The sequence below is a fragment of the Rhipicephalus sanguineus genome, chromosome 6 (genome assembly GCF_013339695.2).
Source record: "Rhipicephalus sanguineus isolate Rsan-2018 chromosome 6, BIME_Rsan_1.4, whole genome shotgun sequence".
NCBI lineage: Eukaryota > Metazoa > Arthropoda > Arachnida > Ixodida > Ixodidae > Rhipicephalus > Rhipicephalus sanguineus.
Genome location: NC_051181.1, coordinates 78406615 through 78422574, shown reverse-complemented (window position 1 = coordinate 78422574; position 15960 = coordinate 78406615). Strand labels below are relative to the sequence as shown.

At 47.6% G+C, this 15960-nt stretch overlaps 1 protein-coding gene across 4 annotated transcripts in view; it reads left to right on the top strand.

Annotated features, from left to right (window-relative positions):
* Window positions 1-15960, top strand: part of LOC119395923 (solute carrier family 26 member 6) — a 275825-nt gene that overhangs the window by 76790 nt on the left and 183075 nt on the right. The window contains exon 1 of one of the 4 annotated variants that reach the window (XM_037662948.2): window positions 6717-7313. The exons of 2 other annotated variants lie outside the window; for them this stretch is intronic. In XM_037662948.2, the coding sequence (XP_037518876.1) occupies window positions 7250-7313 (64 nt within the window). In that variant the 5' untranslated portion in view covers window positions 6717-7249. Of the gene's footprint in view, window positions 1-6716; window positions 7314-12731; window positions 12826-15960 lie in introns of those variants that run through there. One more of the 4 variants, XM_037662947.2, reaches the window with a different exon arrangement.

The following is a 15960-nucleotide window of genomic DNA, read 5'->3' as shown; positions in this document are numbered from 1 at the left end:
AAATCGTGTAAATTTCACGCATTTATAGACAGTCGATCATAATGGGTGTCGCAATGGCTTATATATGCAGTGGCAAATCGCCCATTCTGTTGCCCCGTGTTCTGCGTACCTCTCGTTGACGTTTCGCAACCTCCTCTACGTGGCCTCCTCCAGTGCGTCGAGCGAAGATGGGAAACAGCTTCTCTTTTGTTCGAGAAAGAAACAAGCAAAGAAAGAAAAAGAAACAAGGGAAAGCTTGAGCACTTGTAAAACGCGCTGGCTGCCAGCCTAAGCAAAGCTGCGAACAAAGGCACTGGAGAAAAAGCGGACTGTAGTAGCTGCCGCGAGGCCGATTATCGCGTCTATGCGGGCAACCGGCTGCCTTACGTCGCTGGCACAGCGTGACGAAATAAGGCGTATTGCGTCACGCTTTTGGGCGAACAATGAGGCGAGCGGCAACAGTGCAGCGCGCCTCATTGTGAGTATTGGCACTGGTATTTGTACGCCTGCTATAACAGAGCAGTGCATTCCTTTAAACGTTGCTTGCCGGCTACTGAAATCACGAACGCTGCGGGCGTTACTTGTTTGAATTCCTGAACCACGAAATGCAAATTATGTCCATGTAGTAGAGAGAGAGAGATATATAATAAAAGGAGAGAAAGGCAAGGAGGTCAACCAGAATTGTGGCATCCGGTTTGCTACCCTACACTAAGGGGAGGAGGAAAGGGACAGAAAGATGGAAAGGAAAGCGGAGAGAAGAGCAGGTGTGCGATAAAAAAAATGTATAAACAAAAAGGAAGGTGCAGACCGGGAGTAATACAGCCTATTCAATAGGCCACTGGCACGCAAAAAGTTCAGTAAGGCCTTAATTGATTTTCGGTGTGAAGACAGTTAGTGTCGGCGCACCGCACTGTCTGCACGCCATGTAGTAGTAAGGCATGTAGTAGTAAGGCATTGTCGTTTATGGAACCAGTATTTTATGCACACACGATCCCCGCCGCGGTGGGCTGATGGTTATGATGCTTGACTGCTGACCTGAAGGTCGCGGGATCGAATCCCGGCCGCGGCAGTCGCGTTTCGATGGAAGCCCGTGTGCTTAGATTTAGGTGCGCGTTAAAGAAGCCCAGGTGGTTTAAATTTTCGGAGCTCTCCACTACGCGATGTCTCTCATAATCATATCGTGGTTTTGGGTCGTAAAACCCCAACAATTATTATACATGCACGATAAGATATACGACTTTAACGGTCCCAATCTAAATTTTATCGTTTATAAATAAGGACGACCATGTGGTCGTCATCTGATAATGAATTATACCGTATGTATACTCTTTTGTATGCAATTTTATTTTTTTTAACGATTGGCCGCCGCTTGCTATTTCCCGACATGAATTCTCCCGACCAGACGGGTTTCTGACGAACCCCGGACTTCATGCTCTTTTCATTTTTATCAAAGAGCGTGTTTCGACGTCTCATCTTCGGTTTCCTGTTCTTGCAAAGTAGCTTGCCTGCTGGCATAAGACCTGTTTTCGTGTAAGTTACATGTATACACAGGGCTCAGCAAATGAAAGCCGGCCCATGAAAGACGGCAATTTTTGCAACGCTTGTGAGCATTCGGTGATCGCTGAGAGGCCAAATCCAGCCACAGTTCATTACAAGAGCTAGCTGTCGTTTCCAGCGTGTACCTGAATGCATCTATAGGCTCGACGTCCCCATCGCCCACCGGCCGCGCGAAAAGCGCCAGAAGCCACGCGCTTAGAGTACATGCCGCTTCAGTCATTGGCAACTGCACGTGTGGTCACAGGGAGAAAAGTATCCCGGATAATGAGGGGCTCCATGGCAAACGCCAATTCCTGCACTGTGAGTGCATGACCCTTCTAATTTGACGGACAACTGTGTAGGCCGTGAGGATTACCGCAAACCTTTGATTATAGTCTATATGGTCCAACACCCTGAGCGAGAATTCAATTTCTTTCGCCGATTCGTCTCCTGGGCACTTTGGTCCTCAATAGCGCAGGCGCGTTCAGGGTTCTCCATTGGGGGGGACACCGCTACGCCCCCACCCCACTGGTCGAATTCGAAAGAAAAGAAGCTTCTCAATTAATGCGAAAATGAAAATGAAGCTACGACAAGCTTATTCCCACAACGGCCTGTCTTTGGTCTCCGGCTCTCCGGGAGTGAAAATGGCAATGTAAACAGCCCTTGGAATGCAACATCAGTGATCTTCGGTCACCATTATCATCAAAACCCGCATGGTCATAAGCCCCCCTCACCCCCTTAGATTATTCGGATGGGAGGTGGCATAGTGTTTACTACAATTATTGCTAGAGAGAACACTGGCGCTGCGATCGTTCAGCCACCATGAGAATGATGGGCGCTTGCGGCTTCGAACGTACTTCTGTTTTCGTTTATTGTTGGGGTTTGGCGTTTGCTTCGAATAAAAGAATGGATCGTTCTGAACTTCGTGACCAGATTTGAATTGGTGAGCTTAAAGAGGTTAATGTGGTGAAGTGGAACTGCTGAACGCGTGCTGAAGTTCGTCTTGCGACGAAGCGGCTCCAGGCCACACGGCGCCAAACGGAGCCGAAAGAACGAAGTTAAGACAAATCCGTGTGCTACCCATCATTCCCATGCTGGCTGAAGCGCCATGCGTTGCAGCTACCCATAGACATTAGCGCCAGAGTTCCCTCCAGTGTATTTGTAGGAAACTCTATGGGAGGGGGCACCATGTTGGGAATAGGATTTTTTTAAATGCGAAGCATTTATTAGCGAACCTCTGGCACATTGAGCGTTTCTATCTACGTATCTATCTATCTATCTATCTAGCCGCCTACGTCTGGGTGCTCTCATGACCGCCTCCTTAACTTGGTGTAGACCAAAATTTGCATGGGAGAGTAAGAGGATTTGACGAATATGATTGCCGTGTCATGACATGAATAACGTTAAAATCCTGTCGCGTACGTCGTCAAACCCTTTCCCCTAGACACGTGTGGCACATACCCGTTTACCACGGGCCGCGGTGTACGGGTATGCGCCACAGGTGACTGACAGTTTATATCTACCCAGGAACGGCGAGAACAGACATTGGTAACTTAAATGCTACAGCGTTAAAGAAAACCAACATCGGCAGCGTTGACTCAACGAATGGAAAGAATGAAAATTAGGATCCCAGCAGGAATCGAACCCAAGCGTTCTGCGTGGCGATCAGGTATTCTACCACTGAGCCACGCCTGGTCTGTAAACTGGTTTGGAAAAACAGCCTACGCAGGCGTAGTATCGGTGCAACGTAAATTGTGGTTGTGGTGCTGGCTATCTAATTTTACAAGAAAGCAATAAACACTACATGATACTCCTAAGATGTGTAGTCCTACGATAGAAGCGTCATATCAAATTAATGTCTGTAGTTCCAGTGTTGGCTCCGCTTTTATAGCAGTCTAATAAACATTACGTTTGTATTTCAATGATTAACCAAGCTATATTGAAACATTGCTCGACCCCGGAGGAGTACATTAACGAAAGTTACATATGATATCCACATCACCGCACCGTAAAGTGCACTTCATCCTTCAGAACGACGCAGTGTTCTCTTGATTTCTTACGAGGCTGGGCGATGGCCTCATGCTGACCGAAGATGATGCCAGATTTATTGATAGCCGCATTGTAGACTAGGCTACGTAGGCCACACACGCCCAGGTAGTCTACGAATACGACAAAAACCATCCACTGATGTTGGTCTACGTAGCGCTATCCAGGCCTACCAGCCTTGACGACCTATACCTCACCAACGCGAAGGGTATACCATGGCTTCAGGTTCCGACATGTCGCCAAGCCATGGCTTCAGGTTCCGACATGTCGCCGGCTCTGTCGACCAGGGGCGTAGCCAAGGGGGAGGGGGTGGGGGGTTAAAACCCCCCGAAATTTTTCAATTTTGCTTGCGTATATATACAGGCACACGTACAAACGCACGCACGAACATACATAAAGTATGGTTGAACCTCCCCCGAAAAAAATTTTTGGCTACGCCCCTGCTGTCGACAGACAATTTGTCGACGAAATGACTGAGGCATCCACGAATTCCAACAGCTCTACTATACCACATACTTCACTACACATGGACCCCTCGTCAACACGATCACGACCGGATCCTATAACAAGTCATGACCAGCTGCTGGTGCTCACTGATCACGGTGATGATGCCCTTGTTCAAGAACTGTCAAGAACTTCTTCCACACATGCACACGGGTTCGTGAAACGTGCGTGCGTTCTCGGGACACGTGTAAGCACTACATATCAGCTTACCGCTTCTGCTGTTGCTAATACCCACGTTGCCATTGGCAGCGTTACCCAACCGTAAACAACTGGTTATATAACACATATGCGGCTCTTCAACATATACATATATGTGTGCGTATAAAATTTATACAAATCTTTAACGTCATTTTGTAACGTGTCGCTCAGTAAAAAAAGGTTACGCCACACTCACCTACCAGCCGCATGCTTCGCATAACATCGACTCCCACGGTACGTGGTATCTGCCGAATTTGCGTTTTTTCTTTTTAGGGTATCTTTAAGAATTGCTTATGCAAGAAATTTACGAAAACGCGTGATAGCTTCCCCCAGTGCTTGAAGTAAGTACTTATGGTTGTAACGTTTCCACATGCAAAATATTTCCGCTCTCCCACAATGAGAGTCACGTAATGACCCAACCACATCGCCCCTTCACGTGCCAGTTTCGAAACTCCAACGTTGCGTGCTCATGGAAAGCGCGAACAACTGCAGGCATTGCCCAGGCGCGCTAACTTGGCGGCGGCGTTAGGTTGACGAAAGCCTGTCACGCGATTGCGAAAACTTTCCTTTCGTATAAGCAGAAAGTTCCGGGACGACGCTAAAGAGGGACCACTGTAACCTTGAGTTAAAGATGCCAGCTCCCTTCCTATCGTCGAAATTTCTTATCTCGGGCCGAATTTCCAACTTGTGGTATTCTCCACATGGCAGGACTGACCGATCATTCTAAGCGAGATTATCTCCCTGGACTCGTGGACACAAACAGGACAATCTAGTGATGAAGTGAATGATTAGATATCCTTCGGTTTCGCACGTCACGACGACAAGGAAGCAAATAGGGCCGGCATAATGAATCCATGAAAGAATTTTGAGCTACTGTCTAGAAACGATAGAGGGCCGTGTGCACTTAAAAATAACCCCTTGTAGTTGAAATCTTCGGAGACGTCCACTACGGCGTGACTCATAATGATATTATGGTTTTGGCATGCAAAAGCTCAGAAATTATTAATTATTGTGCCCGATCAGATTGCAGAGATCCGGATTTCATGAAGTTCCCATCACCTGTCACCTTGATGGTTGATAAAAAAATCATCAGATAGTAGAGCAAAGTGACTCCAGTGCGATCGGGTGATGAGGTCTTTAGTATCATAGAAGTCACGTGATTGCTAGCGCTTCAAATTAGGTGAATACTTTCACGCCGCATTTTGGCGTAGCCGACAGAGTGAAGCGGCCCGCCATTCTCTGCAGAGCGCGCCTTATTGCCGTCATCGGCTGCATTGCTCCTTCAAGGCGCGCTCCCGAAGGCAGCTTTGAAGGCTTCAGTCGAGTGGGTCGGCATCAAACGAGCGCGCAGCCCAAGTGTTTTGCATTGGCGTGACATCTCCCTCGCTATGGCAAAGCGGCGCCGATCGACTCCTCTCAAAGGGACGCGCGCGCGGCTCCGTTTCTGATACAGTCAGTGTTCGTTGTCGCGTGTGTGTGCGCTCGAGATCTTGAGTTAAGCGCGGTCGCTGAGTGCGGCGACTCTGTATCAGCTGGCCTAGAGAGAACGGCTCCCGTCTCGGCGCATGTGTACAGACAAACACACGCACTCTCTTTCTCTCTTTCCCGGACTCTTGTCAATGGTATACCCACGCTGCTGATCACCGCAGAGCGCTACGCCGGAATCTCCCTCACATCCCGGCGACAGGAGATCGAGTTACTTCACGTCTGTCCGCTTCTCTTCTGGTGTGCCACAGAGGACGTACGCCCGACGCTGTATAGGCGGTTTTCCTTCAACGCGTCCGCTGCACAACCGCGGCAGCAACGGTAGCAGTCATCTCCCTGTTCTAACCAACGGCACGTCAACGCTCTCGTCGCCACGGGACACGAAAAGCTCCTGCGGCTACTTCGTGAGCACTACAGCTGCCAGCTCTCACCGCCAATATCGAAGAAAAGAAAGTCATCGGACGGGACAAGGACGCAGGCCGCGTTTTCTTTGTTTCAGTTTCTCGTTCCGTTTCTCTGCCGAAGCCGCGCCTTCTTTCGAGCCTCGCCCGACACGGCCTCGGCCAGGAAGCAAAAACCAGAAGCAAGAAACTAGAGCGAAAAAAAAAAAACACAGACTTGCGGAAGGAAGGAGACCACGTGTATTGCAAACGGGCTCCGCGAGAGCTTTCTTTTTTATTTTCTTTGTTTTCTCGGCTCGCGCCTTCGACGTTCTACTACAGCGATAGCAGCGGCCTGCACTTGTGGCAGCTTTTCTTTTTTTCGGGGCGGAGCTGCGGCGTAGAACGGACGAGCCGTGCTTGTGCACAGCTGAGCGAGCGTGGTCGCTCTTTCGAGTGGGCGCCCGCGTTAAAGGGCGCAGTCCCCTCAAACAACGAACGGCGTTGGAACGTGCGTGCGGGAGAGCCTTGTCAAAAGTCTCGAGGCCGCGTGGAAAGAAGGCTGAAGAACAGACAACGAGAGAACTCTTTTTTTCTGCGCGTGGTCTCCAAAGAGAAAGCCGCTCCAGGGCTCGATCGCTGCCTCCCACTTGAACCTGCGTGTGTGTGTTCTGAGCGCTCGCCAGGAGCCAAGTACTTGACAGTGAGCTGGCCCAACTGCGAAGACCTTGCGACCCGGAGGGATAAGCGTTCACACTTGGTTTCTTGTTGCCCGGTACGATCGGAGAAATAACGGAGTTCTCGTACGAGATATATGTGCGCGCGGATGCTTCCCGGCTCGCTGTGAAATTCCTGCCGCTTGTTGCTCTCCGAGGGATTGCTCACTGACACCAGCAGGCTGCCGACGCTCCTGCGGTGTGTCTTCCGCCGAGCGTCTTCGGGAAGCCAAGGCATCACTGGGCACAAGGGCCAGTTTCACCGCGTTTTACGTTACACTAGAGTGCTGGAGTGAACAATCTCTTTAATGGGATTGTATGAACGCTTGTTGCCATCTAGAACTGCTTGATTGCGCGTGCGAGCGTCTTCATCTTCCCGGGACTTAGTTTGTTGTACAAACCAAGATGAGACCACCGCGTCGTCGCAGGGCAGGAAGCTGGAATGAGTACGAACTGCTATTGGACAACAGTGAGTATAGTCACACCCTTTACTGCTTATAGCTATCCTTGATTCGAGCTTACTGCTGTACATTAAGGCCAAATTGAAGTTTGAGGATTCAAACACGACACTATTATTACACTATATACGTCAAAGAGGGGAGAGAAACTGTCGAGTGATCTTCTTATCTTCAGTGTAGCTACGTAGCAACTTCGTAGTTTCTTTCAATACGCTAAAACACTTGTCTTGAAGAAATACAGTTACATGTTAAGGCAAGGATTTCATGCTATTGTGAAAGGTTTGCTTACATTGGCCGACTGCACATGCAGTGAACTTGTGAGCGTGAGGTCGTGCACCTGGGGGTATTCATTGTTGTGGCCGTCGTCGCATGTGTTTCGATTGTTCTGTCTTCGGAGAATGTACAATGTGAAAAGATGTTTCTAGAAACAATAATATGGTGTTCTCAGCGCACGAACGATTGTCTTTCGTTTCCCGCGTCTTCTCTCGCCGCCAAGATTGCTACGAGAAGTGGCAAGCACTCATTTATGTTGGTTTTGTTTTTTCGTTGGCGACTTAGTACTACTGTGGTGGCGCAACGTTTTTGATTTACATTTGGAGGCATGTGTCGCCTCTGCCTATGCACCGAGAGAGAGAGAAAGAAAAAGTGAGGACGGGGAGGTTAACTAAAGGAAGTATCCAGTTAGCGACCCTGTGCTTGGGAAGGGGAAATGGGATGTGAAAGAATGAAAGAGCAGATAATAATCATTGTTCGGGTTTAACGTCCCAAAATCTCGATATGATGATGACGGACGCCGTAGTGGAGGGCTCCGGAAATTTCGACCGTATGAGGTTCTTTAACGTGCACCTAAATCTAAGTACACGGGCTTCAAGCATTTTCGCCTCCGTCGAAAATGTGGCCGCCGCGGCCGGGATTCCATCCCGCTACCTTCGGGCCAGTAGTCGAGCACCAAACCCACTCCGTGGCGGGTTGTAAAAGAGAAGAAGAAGATTTTGTAACGGTACTACAAAGCTATGACTATAGCACCATACAAGCACTAAGTACCAACATTCTCTTTGCATCGAGTGTTCTCATTTTCTTGAGACGTAAGTTTCGGAATTTTTATTACGTAGATAGCTGCGAAATCTTCTGAGAGAGAGAAATAAAAGATGAGAGGCAGAGAGGTTAACCAGACTAACTGTCCTGCGCGTTAATCTGCACTGGACTAATACGAAGAAAATATAGATACGAAGAAAGTATGTCCATACAAACACATTGAACGAATCGTACCGCGACCACACTTTATTTTAATCAGTCTCGATGCTGAAACAAAACACACTAGTGGCTTTTAGAGCAAATGGAGCCTAACGTCGTCTGGGTACCATTGTCCGAGAATACCGCGAAAAATACAAACGTACTACTAAGATATGCTAATATCTCCAGACGCCTTGACCCGTCATGTGCTCAGTTGCATGGTTACCTCAATGATTTCTCGTCTCTCATTCAGTTAAAACTATTTCCGTACTACTGACAATAGTTCACCGTAAACGGAATCGGTACCACTTTAAACAGTGATAATTACCACGGTCATCAAGTCCCTTTTCTGTAAATACTTCGAACATTTTGCACCTTCTTTTTTAGTAATTTCTTGCGGTACGCAAAAGGTCATATATCACATATAGCACACCTCATATAGCACACTTCTCCGCTGTCAGCTGCTGTGGCACGTCAATCCACTTCCGCGAGCTGTGAACAATGCCTTTCGTGGTTTCAGTTGCTTGTGAGTGTAGGATGCTCCCGTATGTGATGCATTGCATCCTACAATTTGCTCACGTCTTCACTGGTTCTAATAACTTCGTGTAACACTTTCTGACATTCCGCCTTTTCGAGACTGCCTTGGCTTTCTGCTGCTACCGATCATAATGCATATTTGCTGTTATTGCCTGTAAACCGATGAGTGATTCGGCCCACTGACGGTCTAACTAACAAAAAGGTAATATACTAAAAAAAAAGGTAGGGTTGCATAAAACTTGTCAAACAAGAACCTAGGAAATGAGATCTCACACACGTTTCTAAAGCACGTCAAGTCAGCTAAGAAGGAGTCATCAAGAGAGCTCACTTTAGCTGCATCAAGAGAGCTCGTATAGATGTACGCAGGTTAGGTGCGTTAACCCGCATGAGACGTATCAGATCAACTTATCGAGCGTGAAGGCGCGGGTTCGATTTCTGAATGTGATGACAACAAGTCGATGGCATCAACATGACGCAAAGAAAACTTTATTTACCGATGTGGCATTGCTAGTTCAAAAAAGCGTCACGTCATCAAAATTTATCTACTAAATACACGACCGTGTCTTCCACGTGGGTCTAAGTTTGGAATGGAATTGCTAGCCGACTTTTTAGTCGGCCTCCGCTATCAAATGAATGAATGAATGAATGAATGAATGAATGAATGAATGAATGAATGAATGAATGAATGAATGAATGAATGAATGAATGAATCAATGGCAATTCTTTATCCTGGCTGAATTCTTATCTATTGGGCTAGCTCTAATTGTTAGAGAGAGAGCGAAAAAAAAATTAATTTTCAAAAAATCATTCAATCCCGTCAGGCATTACCCGTCGCCCCTTTAGACACGGCAGTAGCAAGGGCTTGACTGATAATGTCCCGCTGGACGTTGGGGTCTGGGCTGCGGAGCAAGGCCTCCCAGGATTCTAGAGTGTGGGAACCATCGTCCTGACTCGGGCATGTCCACACCATGTGCATCACAAAACTTGCACTGGGACCGGAAAACTTCTGGGTGCCACTTGCTGTAAAGTGCGGGGTTTGAAAAAAACGCGTCTGCAACTTTCGGCACATAACCTCGTCTTCCTTACTGAGCGATCTGTCCGCACCTGGGTATACTTGCCGATTCAGCCTGTAGTGTGCTATGATTTCATGATATGCGAGCATATCCCCACTTCTTTTTGTAAGTTCGGTAACTTGGGAGGTTCCGGGGATCGACCGGTAAGTGAGACCTCGGGCGACCGAATGAGCCTCCTCGTTCCCTCTAAGTCCCTAGTGATCTCTGCTCCACTTGTATATTAATGGCGCAGAGATCCCCGCGGTCGACAGTATCCATGTCCTTGATTACAAAAACTGCGCTACAGTTACTTGGAAATACGGAGTTAGGGGGGAGACACGAAACGGGGGGGACACTACAAGCCACCCCGTTTCCTCTCTCCCCCCTAACTCTGTATTTCGCAGTAACTGTAGCGCCGTTTTTGTAATCATGAAAAACCAACTAGCCCAATACCTCACTTTGATCCGTGTCCTCAGGCTGAGGATTCAGGCGAACCGGAAGAATTATGAAACGCTTGCCAGGTTAGAAGCCAGTTCAAATCAGACATGTCGTCTCGTCAGACGAATAGCGAACAGGCACGCTGGAATGAAGGAGGCGAACCTTCTTAGGCTCGTGCAAACCTTCATAATAAGTAGGATAGTGTACGTGGCACCTCACCTCAAATTAAGCCAAGCGGAACGGAACAAGCTCGATACCATTATCAGAAAAAGTGTGAAAGTCGCGCTCGGACTTCCCCCGAACACGTCCACCGACAGACTTATGAAATCAGGGGTATCGAACACACTCTAATTGGTAGAAGAAGAACATTTCTTCCGACGCTAACATTGAATCGCTGGTCTTGCAGTGTACAGTTAGCTTAATCGCTAGCATTGTAGCAAGAACTGCAGAAAATGTCTACGTGCGTTAAACAGCGGATTACGAAACGCGTTCCCCTGGTTTCTCTTTACGTAGAAATGTTCCTTCTCAGCCGGTACCTCGGCCCTCTGTTCTTCGGATATTGCAACCTTGCGTTTCTCGTTACTCGGCCAGCTTTCGGTCTTATCAAGTTCGGATGAAGTCGAAGCATGTCCACTCGGTAACGGTAGCGTGGGAAAAGTTCGGGAAAACGCTACTCACTGGGCTCCAAACACCGATAAGAGCACCGGTGCACTGAAGAAGACGGACTACACGAGTAGGAGAAAGTACATCGCTTACGACAGGCGAAATGTGTCATCACTCTCCGCAAGACATCTATTGACGGTGCAAGTGAGGGCTCTTCATTTATCATGATAGCCCAAAGCACGTGATGCTCTGTGATATGAGCCTATTGCAATATCGGCTGAAATGATTCTGGATCTCTCATCGATACGACGGCACCTATATATGATTTGGTCATGGTAACACCCACGAAAGTAGGACGGTACGCGAGAAATAAATTATCAAGCTGCAGCGATATGACTTCTGTTTTCAACTCCTTTACTGCGAAAAACAATCAGTATACTTATACAGCGAGGCGTTAGCGTGTTCTCAGGAATAACTTCTCTGCGATGCACACACCTTCGTCCCCTACAGCCGTACTGTATTACCTACTGTGGGTTCAGAAATGTGTGCAGCCGTCTGAGTACTTTCGGAGCCCGTGTAAGGCAAAAAAGTATGCATCTTTACACTACGTACAACATCGCTCTGGTCCGCTACAGTATGCATGGTATACGAAAGATATTTTTCGTAGGCGCCAGCACTTTGAGAGTTGGAGGGGGGAGCATCGACTCTTGGAGCAGTCCTTTATCATCCATTATCCATTATCTTGGAGCAGACTTTATCAGCATTTACTGAGTTTCGCACTTGCTCAGAGTCGCCTCTGTATACAGGAGATCTTTATGGCAGAGTAAACTCAGCGTCGAAAATTGGTGTCAGTGCCTCTTTAAGAGAGAAAGAACGAATAGACCAGGCGTCTCAAGCTCACCTCAGCTAGTGAGCCGCAGTCACAAAATTTACTCCCACAAAGGCCGAGACAATGCAGATGCTAGGAGCGAAGGGGGGTGGGGTAAGAAAATGTGGTCTAACGTTGCCTTTCGAAAGAACGCCTTTCCCATATCCGATATGTTGGTCTTTTCTGAAGGGGATATGACGTCAGGTTTTGAAAAACGTATCGATACTGATTTCCACAATGACTAAAGTCAGGACGCCGATTCTGAAATAAGAGAGCTTTTGTTCCATTTTGATGTTTCAACTCATAGTGATCCGCATGGGCTGCCTCATGAAAGCAAAATGCTTGAGACCAGTCCCCTGTCTGTAGCTTACCCGAACAAAGCGCTATTAAATGTGATATGCAAAAAGAGTTATTCGGTTCTGTGTTACATTTGTCCTGTGATACTTATGAACTTTCACTCGCTCCGAAGAAGAGGAATGCCTTGAGAAAGGTAATGTGCATTGTCAGCGCAGGTCGCGCGATACTATTCACCCGTCGTCCAACGGAACAACAATGGCTCAAAACAGTTGTTCTCCGTATACAAACGTAGCCTTTTCTTCCATCACATTGTTTGAGTCGGCGCACGAAAAGTGTACACAATAACGGGAGACCGGGCCACGTTGCAGTGGTTTGTGGAACTCGCGCGTGTGTGTGACCGTGTCGAGCGTGCGATCATGCCAAAGTCTTCCGGTTTGCGTCGTTCCCGCCGCGATCGAAGTCGCGAAGAATGTACTAGTAGCCCTGGAATCGAAGGTAAGACGTAGAATGCTTACGTATATAAAGTAAACCAGTGGCACTTAGGCTAATCAGGATGTCGACAAACGCTTGTGCTACTACGAGCGGACGGATGTCAATGCTCCCTTTGATAACCTGTTTATCCACCTCGCGGGATATCGTAGAATTGATTTCACCTAGTCAGCGTGTCTTGAGTGCTATATTGAGCGCGTAGCAATAATTCTTGGGCTTTCACGCCCCAGAACCGCTACATGATTATGAGGGACAGCGTAGCTAGTGGAGGGCTCCGGAAATTTCGACCACCCGGGGTTCTTTAAAGCGCTCATCAATCTAAGCACACGGCCCTTTAGCATTTTGCCTCCATCGAAATACAGCAGCAGCGGCCGGGATTCGATCTCGCGACCTTCGGGTCAGCAGTCGAGCACCATAACAACTAGACCACCGCGGCGTGTGATATGGGAGAAGAGGTACCACGAGTGCACTTGAAGTACTTTGTGTTTTTGTTTTATTGCGATAGCAATTATATGGACAGTCTCGGCTGAATTTTGCCGTCGCCGTCGCCGTCGCCGCCGTCATGCACCGTATATGTATAAGTATGTATATATATATAAAAGCCCCAAATAAAAATAATTCAGATAAATGCTTCCGAAGCGCGGAATCGAACCAGGGACCTCTTGCTCCGCAGGGAGTGGCGCTAACCACTACGCCACGTTTCTAAAACCATACGAGGAAACAGACTATGTGGCCCGAGATGGAGTTAGGGATCTTTTTTTATGTGCAATTGAAATATAAACCTAACAACATAAACCAGAGTGAAAGCGTACAAAACGATAGCCTGCCAGAGGTTGCGAGTCGAAGTGACTACCGTTAGACATTAAACCTCTGTTAATCTGCCTATTGCGGTGTGTCCCAGCTGCCAGCCTCCCGTTTGCGATGTTTGCAAGATTAGCCGTGGAAGTGTTATCAAGCGCCGATCATAATTTGGCCGACGACGGAGCATCGCTTTAGTTGCAGCCATGACTTTATTGCAGTCATGAAGGAAGTGGAAATGAATTACATACACCAAAGAAACCGCGATCATTGACGTTAAAAAGCAATCCAGGGGCCTTGAGGGACGAGATACTTTGGAACTGAGAACGCATTTTAAATACTTGAAACTTGGTAAACTAAATTTCAACTCTGAATGTTAAACTCTCTTTCAAGCTCCCATATGGCCGCACTGCAAGTGAGGCTGCAATTGGTACACAACATTCATTAAGTCGTCCGTTCTGTTTGGTTTGTTTTTTTTTTGTCTTTTTTTACCCGGGTAGTAGCAATACTGGTGCGTAGGATCACGAGGGCAAGATTACTTTTACGTTTCGTATTTACTTTCCATTTCAAAACAAAACCGCCGTAACTCTTAGTTCGGGAGGGATTTGCCGTCCTTAAAATACGGTAGAATTTGGCACTTTGTCCGCGAGAGAGGCTAAACATCACGTCTTTATTTCGACAGTATAGCTTAGGAGAGGCGCCCTTAGTCCCGGACGCCTTGAGCTCGGGCCGCGTCCTGGGCCCTCACGAAGAGCCTTAACTGATCATCGAAGTCGGAGCTGGCCAAGACTTTCTGCCAAAGCACGTTGGTGTGGCAATGGTGGGGGGGTTACGATGAGGATTGTTTGCAGCCTCACACGATATGTTGAAGGGACCTGGTTTCTCCGCAGTACCGCTTCTGGGGAGAAAATTGTGTAAGGACTATTAGCTGATTTCTGGTTGTCGGGCATTGTGTTGACCTGTAATGCTCGCAGTAATCTTAGCAGCTATATAGGTCGTAACTTGTGTGCGAGAGGGTATGTTCTGCAGGTTAGCTATACTCGGGGACAACTTTCTGTGGCAATGAAGGGAAAGCTACGGGGGCGGAGCGTCAGCACATGTACTGCTACGCGAAGTAGTCCGGTTTGGCGCGCGTCTCGTAACGCCGTGGAAAGTGATGGCTAGCGTTGCATTTCGACGCATAGCGTCTAAGGTACGGGTAAAAGGCGCGACTTTTTCAAGCACGCAAAAACGCAAAGTGACAACGTATAAAGTAAAAGAAATACAAATATCTCGCTTGTGTGCGCTGCGTTCCGTCTCAAAAAGCTACATGTAGAAAATGAAGGAGTATTTTATATATCTCACGCAGAAAATGCGGACGCAATTGTGGGACTACATTCATTAGCGGTAGGATACGTGCATTGTGGCTCTGTAGCTTTCCCTTCATTGCCACCGGAAGTTGTCCCCGAGTATAGATAACATTCGCGCCTTCTCTTTTTTATTCCCATTATTGGGCGCTTGCGTTGAAAAAAAATGGGAAGGGTCGATGCCCGCAGGCAAGGGTGTTTCAGCTCCACGAAAATCGTCAGCTGTTTTCTGGGTTAACTTTTGCCGTCTTCATTTTTAATGGACCGGTGGCTAGTAAAGCGGCATCACTTGGCAGGGATCTTACAAGAAATGGTGTTTCAAATAGATGACTTCCAGATGAATTCGTCGGGGATTCTGACTCCGCTGCTAAGCCAAACGTTATGTTTTAGGCCGTAACGACGAACCTTTAAATCTTAATATGCATAGTATACACCAGTGAGGAGTAATGTGATTTACCCAATTGTTGTGGCGCATACCCGTTCATGATGGACCGTGACGACGACATGACACGCCGTCAAGCCGAGACCCTAAGGTGCTTCTCCCAGAAAAAAAACCATAAACACACCACTATATCATTATCTTTCAGCCCCACTACTAAACTAAAGGGCATGACACAGACGATTCGTTTTGACGCGCTGCTTCTCAGCGAACAGTGCTTAATTTTGCGCGAAGACATCTTTATCTCACGGTGCACACGTTTCCGACAAAGCTGATAGCTCAAACTCAGTGCCGCTCCGCTTTCCTCGACAGTTCTGAATAGAGCAGTACTACTACAGCTGAACGCTACGTCGGAGATAGCGTTGCGGTTCATCTGTAAACTTTTTTTTTTTCAAAAACAAAATAGAAGAACAAAACGTGCAGGTATGATGGTAGCGTAGGCTGCGGAGTTCTTTCCTCTGACACTCTTCCTTGGTAGCCTGTTCCACTTGCCTGTAGGAGGCAGTGATGTACAGTCGTGAACAAATCAAACGCAAACAAGAAATTGCATAGTGGCAA